This window comes from Puntigrus tetrazona, chromosome 25 (genome assembly GCF_018831695.1).
Source record: "Puntigrus tetrazona isolate hp1 chromosome 25, ASM1883169v1, whole genome shotgun sequence".
NCBI lineage: Eukaryota > Metazoa > Chordata > Actinopteri > Cypriniformes > Cyprinidae > Puntigrus > Puntigrus tetrazona.
The window spans coordinates 16843216-16856042 of NC_056723.1; the positions used below are offsets into that span (position 1 = coordinate 16843216).

At 34.5% G+C, this 12827-nt stretch overlaps 2 protein-coding genes across 2 annotated transcripts; one reads left to right on the forward strand and one right to left on the reverse strand.

Moving 5' to 3' along the window:
• Positions 1–756: 756 nt before the first annotated feature.
• Positions 757–6158, reverse strand: cops2 (COP9 signalosome subunit 2). The gene is made up of 13 exons (XM_043227706.1): positions 6035–6158; positions 5367–5480; positions 5210–5287; positions 4835–4960; positions 4589–4678; positions 4310–4387; positions 4068–4242; positions 2894–3072; positions 2520–2572; positions 2328–2425; positions 2141–2223; positions 1579–1637; positions 757–1490 (listed from the first exon to the last, which is right to left on the reverse strand). The coding sequence occupies exons 1-13, from the start codon at positions 6086–6088 to the stop codon at positions 1346–1348; spliced, it is 1332 nt and encodes a 443-aa protein (XP_043083641.1). The 5' UTR covers positions 6089–6158; the 3' UTR covers positions 757–1345.
• A 26-nt stretch (positions 6159–6184) lies between these two features.
• Positions 6185–12749, forward strand: galk2 (galactokinase 2). Its single transcript, XM_043227705.1, has 10 exons — positions 6185–6379; positions 6526–6614; positions 6687–6810; positions 7758–7848; positions 7928–8074; positions 8154–8252; positions 9185–9337; positions 10027–10237; positions 11070–11271; positions 12231–12749. Exons 1-10 carry the CDS (start codon positions 6330–6332, stop codon positions 12436–12438), a joined length of 1374 nt encoding a protein of 457 aa, XP_043083640.1. The 5' UTR covers positions 6185–6329; the 3' UTR covers positions 12439–12749.
• The last annotated feature ends 78 nt before the right edge of the window (positions 12750–12827 follow it).

A 12827-nucleotide genomic window follows, 5' to 3' on the forward strand; every position in this document is an offset into this window, starting at 1 on the left:
CACTTTCAGTTGTAAGTTTAATTCAGTGAAATAATGTCTGTAGTTATATAGTTGTGTGTTCTTGACCAAATAACAAATAAATAGTTTATCACACATAATATATATATGTCATATAAACGACCAATCTTGATTAATCTTTTTTTCGTTAAATAGTACATCATTTATGGTAGTTATAAAGCAGTATAACACACCACCCATATATATATATATATATATATATATATATATATATATATATATATATATATATATATATATTATATTTATATATATATATATATATATATATATATATATATATATATATATACATATATATATATATATATATATATATATTTATACATATACATGTGTTTATATATTAAAATAGATTTCTAATATAATTATGAATATAAATACACAAGCAAATGTCTAATTCAAAATGTGTACTTATAATAAAACATACATTATGCAAAAACTTTTTTCTATACTATTAATCGCGATTAATCATTAGTTACAGCACTAATTACATTTATAGAAATATACATATATTTCTGAATTTCTTTCTCCCTCAATTGTTTTCCTGACTTTCTACACATAGGCTACATACAAAAAGGAAACAAACTCAACAACTGTTCTACACTCTTCACATAACTACGTGTACATCTTTGTATTTGCGCAATTGTCTTATGTTTTGTCTCACGTACCGCATTAAAATGTTTAAAATAATTAACCGTTACCAAGCAAACAAAACGTACATTCATTAGAGACACATTTTCCGTTGAAGCAAGTTTATTTTTGTAGTTGAAAAGTGAAACAGAACAGCGCAGACAGCATAACGCCTTCAACAGATCTGTAATATTTGGTGAGAGGAATTCTAGCAATGGCTGCACGTTTAATACGCATGTGCTGCGGTGCAACGGCATAAAACCCATCACCCGAGTTCTACGCAAACCAAGTAAAACATGCTGACCCTGACAAGAGACAGTTCAACAAATAAATGATTCAATTTCACACGGCATGTCTCCTCGCTTTCCATTAAAGACAAACGTATGCCTTTTAAATGTCTGCCAAGTGCCAATATGTGCTATTAAAGAAACATTTTTTTTTAGATGACGCAAACATGTTCGCATTAGAGACCTATGACAATTCCGTACAGAAGACATCCAACTTCTGCTCTGTTGAGGACATTTAAAACTGACTTAAGTGACTACAGCTGTAAAAATACAAACTAGCCAAATTACGCTCCCCCTTCTGTGACCGGTGGAGTAAAGGGCTTGGAAGTAGATAAATGTCACTGACAGCCTCGAGTCGAGCGGCCGTCCGATGGGTCAATTTGTTTTGCAGGATCGTCAGTGTCAAATCAAGCCAGTTTGCTAACAATGGCCTGGTTGAGAGAGTTCAGCTGATTGGTCCATTTGTCCAGGGCGGTGTATCGGGCTCCGCCTCTTTTCTGGTGATCCAGCTCCAACAGCTGATTGACTTGATCAATTCTACCGTTGATTGTGCTAAAAGAAAGACTTGCGTCAGATCAGAACAAACCTTAAAGGAGTTGTTTTAGCGTGAAAATCTGGATTTAGAGAGTATTCAACTTACTTGTCTAAAATACACTGCACAAGCAAGCTTTCCACATCTGCAACATCAATATTCAATTCCTAAACAAAAACAGGGAACATTATATTAAAAATTGCATAACAAATACATTATAACATAACATAATTATGGCTTTTAAACTATTAATTGCATACAAAATAGGTTTTTTAATGTGTGTTCAGTCTATCTGACACATATAAAAATGAACTAAATATTGAAAATACATATTTATAAATATAAACATTACATTTTTTCTAAAAAAAAAATATATATATATATAATATATATATATATATATATATATATATATATATATACACACACACATATACATATACATATATACATACACACATATACACATATATACATATACATATATACATATATATATATACATATACATATATATATATATATATATATATATATATATATATATATATATATATACACACACACACACACACACACACATTATGTAAACAAAAACTTATTTTGGATGCAACAAATTGCAGTGAAATTGGTTGACAAGCACTAAATATAATATAATATATAGGTTTACCTTTGAAATAAATGGTATGTGTATCCTAGTGTAAGGCTTAATCAATTTGATGAGCACTTGTGTTCTTATGTTCCGTAACAATTCTGAAAGAAAAATCAAAGAGAAGAATGAATAGGAACACTTGCTGCAGGAGATTTATGAAGTGGATGTGAACGTGTGCCTGAAAGCCAAAGACAGCCACGCTCACCCTCAATGTGTTCTCTGATGAAGGGGTCGTCCATTATGTTGCTGTGATTCGTCTTTAGGATTTTCTCAAATTCTGTGATGTCATTGTTCTGGTAGGCACTAGAAGCAAGTTATTGGCAATTAATACCACAAGTAATAAATAAAAACAGAAGAGGATCGGATCAAACGGAGAAATGAAGTTTGTGTCACTTACCTTACCAGGTTTGTCATTGCTAGAATTTCGGGATCGTTTTTGTAAGGTTTTGCCTAGTCACAAAGAAAGTCATTAAGATAGAATCAGTAGTTACATTAGATAACAGCATTTGTCGTCTATGATCAGGCCCAGATGAGATCTGTAGTTTCGTGCTTTTATCTGCCCTGATTCTGGGAGAAAATAAGCTTGCATTTCAGTTTTAATTATGTACATCGAGTGACACTAAGGAGTACAACATGCCTATCGGTCAATATAAGAAAACCTTAATTTAGCTAAATATTCCCATAGAACATGCAACAGTCAAGAATGTGCAGAACTTGATGGGACGGTCTGAGATCCCACATGGGCCTGCGCACACGACTGCCACTTCACACCTCTTGAGAATCAAAGGGATTGATTCCAGACTTCATCAGCATGTTGGCCAAGACCAGGTACTTCAGGCAAGTGGTTCGCCTGGGGCTTCCGGACTCGTCATAGTTTTTAAAAGCTTCGAAAAAGTCTGTGTGGGCCTTCTCGAACTCTCCTTCCCTCAGGTGCATTTTCCCGCCACATTCTAAAGAGAAACGGCCACATGTGCGGCAAAATTAGTGGAGTTCCCGGTTGCACGTAAAACAGACCAAAACCAAATCAACCCAATGATTTCCTACTAAAAGTATACTTTGCAATTGTGCAAATAAATAAAAATTATATCTCTCTCTCTATATATATATATATATATATATATATATATATATATATATATATATATATATATATATATATATATATAAATAAATATAAAACTACCAACAATTATCAAAAAAAAATGTAAATCCTAAAAATACCTAAAATTAAGCCAATGCAAAACAAACTTCCCAATTAAGCAAAAAAATAAATAAATAAATATATATATATATATATATATATATATATATATATATATATATATATATATATATATATATATATAAAATTATTATTATAAATATTATAAATAAATATTATTATTATAATAAAAAAACAACAATTATCAAAAAAATTAATCCTATCACACACAAATTCCCAATGAAAAACAAATACTAAATCAGCCCAAACTAAATAATTTCCAAGTCTTCACGATTACAAGCAAAATTTATAACTGTATACAGAACAAAAACAAACCTTGCAATTACAAACTAAATAAAAAACAAACAAACAAAAACTAAACAAAACTAAACACTTAATTCTATGCCTTCACATAATTTGCAATGTTAAACCAAACCCCCCTAAAAATTAAAAAAATAAAATAAAACCCAAACTAAAATTAAACACTAAATTTCAGGCTTTCAAACTGTAAACAAAAAAACCCTTTTGAATTACACACAAAAGAAAAAAACAAACAAACCAAAAGCCACGCTGAATGCTTATTTCCGTTCCTTCACACAATTTCCTATGGTACACCAAACCACATCAGACTAAATTGAAATCAAACACTAAATTTTACTTCTTCAAAACATCCAATAGCACACTAACCAACAAATTAGCCCTCAACTAAACACAAAAACCGAAACGAATCAGGCATTGCGTTACCTCTGATGACGCCCATGATGAGTGGATGAGGGATGGCTGATTTGATGTGTAATGACTGCTCATACAGGGCTTTGAGCTTCTTGTTGTTTTTCTGCGCCGTATACATCTGAATCTCCAAAGCATAGATCTCCAACAGCTGAGTGCCCTTCTTCAAGTCGTCCTCCCCGTCATCCGTCTAACAAAGAGCACCGGTCAGTTTCAAAGACATCTGAAGCGAGGTTCACACCGATTATTTCACCCACCTGACATGACTGATGCAACTGCCTGAGAATTTTCTGGAGCTTTCCAAACTCTTCTCTTTCCAGGTACAGCTTTCCCAGCTACATGAAACAGAAATCATCCCAGTATAAACACGGTCTTTCTGACGCTGGCAACCAGCAATACTGTAATTTGCATCATCAGAAACACCACAGCATTAAGCATATCATTGTCCCTGATAGGCAAAGGTGCAGCAGCATCTGCTCAATTAATAATAATAATAATAATAATAATCTAAATACAGAATGCACTATAGCACAAACCTTGGTGTTCGTTTTAAACCAAAGTCTGTCATTTTTGGCATCTTTTAATGCTTCCAGTGTGGTCTCGTAAAACTCTTGTAGCAAGTCCATCTGGAAACAAACATTAAACATTATTAAAATATTATTTACCACGATAAAATATTATTACCTTTAACAGAATAACCTTTAAATACTATGATTTTATCATCACAAATATATTACTGAATTCGGAAAGCTTTAAAAAAAATTAAAAAAATAACTAAATACCTGTTTGGAGGTTGAGATATAATCTAAAATAGAGTTGATGGATTTCTCAGAGTAATTTCTGGTAACAGCACTCCTAATATACGTCAAAAGCTGTTTGTACCGGTTCATCATTTCTGGAAAATTTGTCTGTATAAATAAAAACAAACAAAAAAATCAGTTATGTTATAATGCATTATAACCACAATAATAGTAGCATTCATTATTATTATTATTGTTTAGAAATTTTAGAAAAATAATTATAAATACAATAATATTTATAGTATGTATTTATTGTATATTGTATAATATATATATATATATATATATATATATATATATATATATATATATATATATATATATATATAAATAATGAAAGAAATAATTGGCACGCACAAGCTTGAAGTTGATCTTGATCATCTGTTTCAGTGCTTTGAAGCCCCATTCTCCTTTCTCGCCCTCCAGCTCCAGCACCTGCAAAACACAAATCAGCGCTCGCACCTTTTCCAAAAGGAGCACATACAGACCATTTAAAAGACCTCAAGCGCCTGACCTTCTGGAAGCTGCTGAGGGCTGCTTTAGGATCATCTTCTTTCAGGGCTTTGGAGTTGTAGTACTGGTTCTCCAAATCTACATTGGGTTCGGAGTTGCTGTCCTCTGAATATTCCTGAAGTGCAAGAGCAAATAATGTCAGCAAACCAACGAGTCTCTGCACAACCGAGCACCTTGAAAGATATTGTGTATTGTATGCATTGCGTGTGAACGTTTGTTGTGATTGTGGCATCTGCATAATAAGAATAATGAACAACAATACGCTTATTTACAACTGCAAAACTGTACACACATTTCACAGCAAACTGGTATAAGACATCAAGCAGCTTCCTAACTAGAAACCCATTAGTTATAATTCAGTCAACTTCACGTGAGTCTGCAAGTTAACGATACATTACGATAGCTGGCTTGTACGAGCTGACAGAATCAGGTCTGTAAAATAATCACCTTTCTTACAGAACCTCAAATAAAACCGCTCAAATCAAAGCAGGCTCTGCTGTTTCTTGACTTAATCTTTGCAGTATTAGCAAACTAGCCACCTGCTAAACAACTCCATTGCGAAATTAAGCGCCCGTAAACGCGGGAAACACACTTTTTCTTCACGACACCTCGCCGGCTCCGTGTTAAATCGCATGCATTCACAGTCGCGCGTATTTTAAACGTCCTCACCAAGTCATAATCCTCCTCATCATCGCACATGAAATCATCTTCCATGTCAGACATCTTGACCGGAGAGAGAGACTCTTACCCACAATGCTCCGCGCTAACGCGTTTTGACACCGCGCTGCGCGCGCAGCTCCGATCCCTGCCGAGCGATTCCGAATCCGGCGAGCGTTTCTCCGAGGGGATTCGTGGCAGTTTCTTCCGCGTTTCAGCCTCATGATTCCGGTCGTGACAGTCAGCTGACAGCGCTTGTGCAGAGAGGGTCCTCTAAAACTCCGAAACGAAGATTAAAATCCGCGCGATGGCCGCAGCTCCTCCGAAAATCAAGGTGTCGTTCGGTGGAAACGACAGGTAGGTCGCGACGGTTCGGGAAACTTCGGAAAGCTGTTCGGAAAACTTCGATCGTGCGCGAGTGGAGTCGGCTCGCTTGAGCTATTGATTTGGTTTTAGTAGTTTTTTTTGTCTCAGGCACGCGCTTTTCTGTCGTCTTTCGTTAGGTTGCAGAAACTGAAAGAGGCTTTTCGTGGGAAATACGGACAGACGCCCCTGTTCTTCGCCCGTGCTCCGGGGAGGGTGAATTTAATAGGTGGGTTGAGCCATTTGTGCCAACATAAATACCATCAGCGATGCGTTTGATATTAAATCCAGTCGTTTTCAGGTGAGCACATTGATTATTGTGGCTATGCTGTGTTGCCGATGGCCATAGAGCAGAATATTCTTGCTGCGGTTTCTGTCAGTGACTTGAGTTCAATCCAGCTGGCCAACACTGACCCCAAATACAAGTGAGTTCTGCTTCACAGAAATGAGTTCAATGCAATTTAACTGGGAACATTTATTTGACACATTGTATCTGTTTAATTTTTTTTATTAACTTTAAGATAATTTAGGCCACAGAAAATAAATAAGTGATTTTTTTCTTTATTTAGTTTTAGTTATTTAGTTGAGTTATTAATTGCAAATTTAGATTTGTCCGTTTATCATTTGCCATCCTGTGATATAAACTTGAAAACTCGCAAAAAAAAAAAGTCAGAATTGTATGTTAATTCTCCAAAATGGATATTTTACCACAGTTTTTTTTTGTTGGAAGAAATTATAGGAAAATTAATAGATACATTTTTTTTTTAACTGAACAATCTAATCATAATGAGAGTTCTGACCTTTATCTGAAATTATATATGGATTGAAAACCTAAAATCTCAAAATTAATCTTTCAAATTTTTTTTCATGAATTATAACAAATTAAGTCTATATTTAAAATTGTGAGTGATAGTTAACAGGCTATGTAAATTAATTAATTGAGATATAACCTAAAAATAAATAAATAAATAAAATATTGTGAGATGAAAAATCACCCTTACCGCCCTATATATATATATATATATATATATATATATATATATATATATATATATATTTTTTTTTTTTTTTTTATTTATTTTTTTTTTATTTGTTTATTTTAAAGACTTTATATATATATATATATATATATATATATATATATATATATATATATATATATATATATATATATATATATATATTATATATAAGTTAAGTTAGGCTTAATTGTGACATTTTATTTATTCAGATTTGTGAGTTTATGCAGTAAATTCAATCAACATTTTTTTTCTCAGAATTGGGAGGTTATATTTTGCGATTACAAAATATTTGTGAATTAAAAAGCCATAATAACCTTTTAATATTGTATGTTACGTGTTCTGTGTCTCAGGGATTTCACTGTGTCTGTAGATGGCATCTCCATCGACAGGGACAATCCTCAGTGGCACTATTACTTCCTTTGTGGAGTGAGAGGAATTGGGGTGAGGCGATAAACATCACTTGTACTGCACGCTGGCTTTATTGCATTGTGTTTACAGCTCCTTGACTCCGTGTACGCAGGAGCACTTGAGCTTGTCTCCGCTGGCGGGGATGCGCTGCGTGGTAGACGGGACTATCCCGGCCAGCTCAGGTCTTTCCAGCTCCAGCGCCCTGGTGTGCTGTGCCGGCCTGGTCACGATGGAGGCCAATCAGACGTCTCTGTCTAAGGTCGTTCTTACTCTGAATCCTCTCGCTTGCGTTGCATACAGCTGCAGCTTATCGTAGACGTGCGTTAATGTGCTTTCAGGTGACTCTTGCGGAGACGTGCGCCAAGTGTGAGCGTTATATCGGCACCGAGGGGGGAGGAATGGATCAGTCCATTTCTTTTCTCGCAGAGGAGGGAACAGTAAGTCGTGTGTTTTCTATTTGTTCTCTCAGTGCATGGCATTTGATTGTTTTACGGTTTCCAATAGGATCGAAGCATGGTGCTTTTATTTTGTGACAACAATTTTTTTTTGTTTATTCACACAATGACTGAATACATTTTTTCATAGTAATGAAATATATAGTAGCATGAAATATATCATATATGAATTTGACTATTTTTATGATGTTGATGTTGCAACTATATTAAGGTGTTTTTTTTATTTTATTTACAATATTAAAAAAATTGTGTTGCGTTTTTATTTATTTAGCGTTTATGGCATGGTAAGCTAATTCAGGTTGTAAAATGTCATACAGACTTCGCATTTATAAATAAACTACTTAGTTTTTATATAAAAAAATTATAAAAAATATAAAAAAATTATTATAAAAAGATATATATTGATACATGATAATTAAAAATTGGTGCTTTCAAACAATTAATCCCAAAATAAGTTTTAGTTTATATAATATATAACTGTGTGTGTGTATATTTATGTATATATATATATATATATATATATATATATATATATATATATATATATATATATATATATATATATATATATATATATATAAATACACACATGCATGTATATATTACAAATTTTTTTACATGTGTATATATTTATATTGTGTGTATTTATATTCTTAGATTTTATATTATATATATATTTAATATATACACAACATATCTTCCTTTATTTATATATATATATATATATATATATATATATATATATATATATATATATATATATATATATATATATATACACACACACATGTGTGTGTGTGTGTATTTGATATTTAATATATAAATGCACAAAACATTTATTTGTTTGACTTACATATTTAAGGGTGATTTAGCTTAGACATTTTTTTTAAAGTTTTTATTTTCCATTCCTCCAGGCGAAGCTGATTGAGTTCAACCCGCTGCGAGCCACAGACGTGAAGCTGCCCGACGGAGCCGTCTTCGTGATCGCCAACTGCTGCGTGGAGATGAACAAGGCGGCCTCATCTCACTTCAACATGAGGGTGGTGGAGTGCCGCATTGCCACAAAGGTCTGAACTACAGACATGCGTCCAGAATGATAGTTTAGTCTTTTTGATACGAGCATTTTATTGGCAGGTCACCAAATACGCACACAAGAATTTCAAAAGTTTTAGAAAGATGCCTCTATTGGCTTGCATTTATTTATTATTATATATCACTATTTTATAATACCGGGGAATGTTAATGTTATTACAATTTAAAATAATAAAATGTAATTTATTCTTGTAATTAAAGCTACGTTTTCAGCATCATTACTCTACTCTTCAGTGTCACAGGATCCTTTTAATTGGCTGCTTAAGAAACATTTATTTTATAACATTATACATTTAAACGTGACCTTTCAGACTCTGCCTTTAAAAAAGGTAACTTATAATGTACTGTGGTGTGTCTACAAGTAGTTCAGACTTATTTAACGTTATATCCAGTAGGTGGCGCAGCAACCAAATATATGTAGAAGTGTCAGAACACAACAGAAGAGACCATTTTTTCTGTATCTGCCAACACTTCAGTTGTGTTGCTTCCTACGGAGAGACAGACAGCTCTCAGATTTCATCATCAAAATATCTTAATTTGTATTCCGGAGATGAACGAAGGTCTCACTGGTTTGGAAAGACACCAGGTTGAGTGATTGTTCACGGGATTGTCATTTTGGGGCGAACTAACCCTTTAACGGTAGAATGCGGTGCTCGTGCTCCAGATGCTGGCTAAGGCGCGCGGCCTGGACTGGAGCGGTCTGCTGAAGCTGGGAGATCTTCAGAAGGAGCTGCGGCTGAGTCTGGAGCAGATGCTGGAGCTGGTGGAGGAGGTGCTGCACCCTGAGCCCTACAGCAGAGACGAGATCTGCAGGAGTCTGGGCATCAGCGCCCAGCAGCTGCGTGAAGACGTCCTCAGCGCCAACACGCAACACGGTGAGACACCTCGGGACATCACCATCAACACCGCTTACTGTAGTCATACACACTCCTGCTCTCGAAACAGCCTTAGCTTGTATTCTGGATAACACTATAACACACTTTTTAGGTATATAGTTTACATGTATAGGGGTTCGCCTGACATGTGACCTGTATTAAAGGGTTACTCCACTCCAAAATGAAAACATTGTCATTCCAAAGCTGTAAAAGCTTCGTTCGTCTTCGAAACACATTTTAAGATGTTTGTGATGAAAACCGGGAGCCTTCAGAGGTTCAACCGTGACATTATGATGCTAGGGGAATACGCTTTGTATGGAAAGAAAGCAAAAGTAACAGCTTTATTGTATTTCGGACAGCATCCTGTGAATGCACATGAAGTACATTTCTGTATTAGGAGCAATGGAAAGATACGTCTTTTATTTGGGGACGAAGTAACCCTTTAATGTATTATTTAATGGGGCCTTACTATAAAATGTGACCAATATATGTGACCCTGGACCACAAAACCAGTCATAAAGGAAAACAATTTGATTTGTTAGAACAGGATTTAGGCTTAGATGCCAAATCTGGAATCTGAGTGTGCAAAACATCGAAATATTGAGAAAATCACCTTTAAAGCCGTGCATATTAATAATCAAAAATTAAGTTGGAAACGTAGGAAATGTACAAAGTATCTTTATGGGACATAATCTTTACTTAATATCCTCATGATTTTTGGTATAATGTTGACCCATGTAATGCATTGTGCTACTTACACACACACACACACACACACACACACACACACACACATAATTTACGAGACACACCTCTTGTGTTTTTACCTCAGCGACTGATTTTAAGCTGTACCAGCGTGCCAGGCACGTGTACGGCGAGGCTGCGCGCGTCCTGCAGTTTAAGGCCGTGTGCGACTCTTCTCCTGTCACCGCCGTCGCTCAGCTGGGTGACCTGATGAACCAAAGCCACGCCAGCTGCAGAGACTTGTACGAGTGCAGCTGCTCAGAGCTGGACCAGCTGGTGGACATATGTCTGTGAGTGAGACCGGCTGGCCATGCCATAATACACTTATGAATATTACATAAAAACATTTATCTATTAATATGCAATTCTGTTCATGTACACTGCTGGTCAAACCTTTGGAACAATTAGGACTTTTTAATGTTCTGAAATAAATCTGTTATGCTCACCAAGGCAGACAGCAATGTTATGAAATATTATTACAATTAAAAATAACAGTTTTCTTTTTGAATATTTTGTAAATTGGAATTTATTTCTGTGATAGAAAACAAATTTATATATATATACACACACACACACACATATATATATATATATATATATATATATATATATATATATATATATATATATATATATATATATATATATATATATATATACAAATTAATCTGCATCCAAATGATGTTTTTGTTTACATAATATATGGATGTGTACAGTGTATATTTATTATGTATATATACTATATACAAACACATATATGCATGTATATATTTAAGAAAATGTACTGTTTATTAAAAAATTATGTATAAGATTTAATACTATAAGTATATGAATATAAGTGTATATAGTAATAAATATAGTGAATAAAGAAATAAATAAAATGAAGACTGGCATAATGATGGTAAAAAATTGCTTTGATCACAGGAATAAATTATCATTTATTAAATGAAAATAAATTAAAGTATTAGAGTACATTAAACATTAAACAGATAACACTTTATAAATGTTCATATCTCTCAATGCTAGTTTCTTTTCTGTATTCTGTAAAATGCAGTCAAATAAATTCAGCCTTGATCAGCATAAGAGACTTCCTTTAAAACCACAAAAGATCGTAATTATTTCGAACTTTTGAGCAGTATTTATTACATGATGCTGAACTGAATGAGTCACGTCTCTGAGCTCAATCAAAAGCGCCCGAGTCTGTCTAATGAATTGGCGTTTTAGCAACATCTTCCCGCTCCCTTCACAGGCAGGCGGGCGCCGTGGGGTCGAGGTTAACCGGAGCAGGATGGGGAGGCTGCACGGTTTCCATGGTACCCGGAGAACGAATAGATTCTTTTCTCCAAACTGTGAGAGAGCGCTATTACGCGCCTGACGCCCGTCGGTCCGCTCTGGAGGAGCAGAGTTTGTTCGTGACGAGGCCGGGAGGAGGGGCGGCGATTTTCATAGAGGAGTGAAAAGTAGCGGCGCGATTTTCTGTCGTTTTAGCAACACAAATCGAGCCTGTGGCCTTAGAAGCAGGAGGTGGTGGGTTTAATGGCAGATATGATGAAAGGGAAGCAGACTGTGTAAAGTCTGAACGGGCATTTGTACTCTGTATGTCTTAAAAGAATAAAGAGAGCACATTTTATATAGAAAATCGAAGCTTTTTAAGGCATTAGAGAAAGATTCAAGAAATGATCAGTACATTCCTACCTTTGTTGCACTTTCTGAAAGCGTTGAACAATATTCAACCAGTCACATTCAATAAAAATCTTAATGTTTCCAAGCCTTGTCATTTTTCGTTATAGAAACAATAATAACTCTTAGTGTTTTTACTGCAGCTTATGCTTCTATTTAGTGTTTT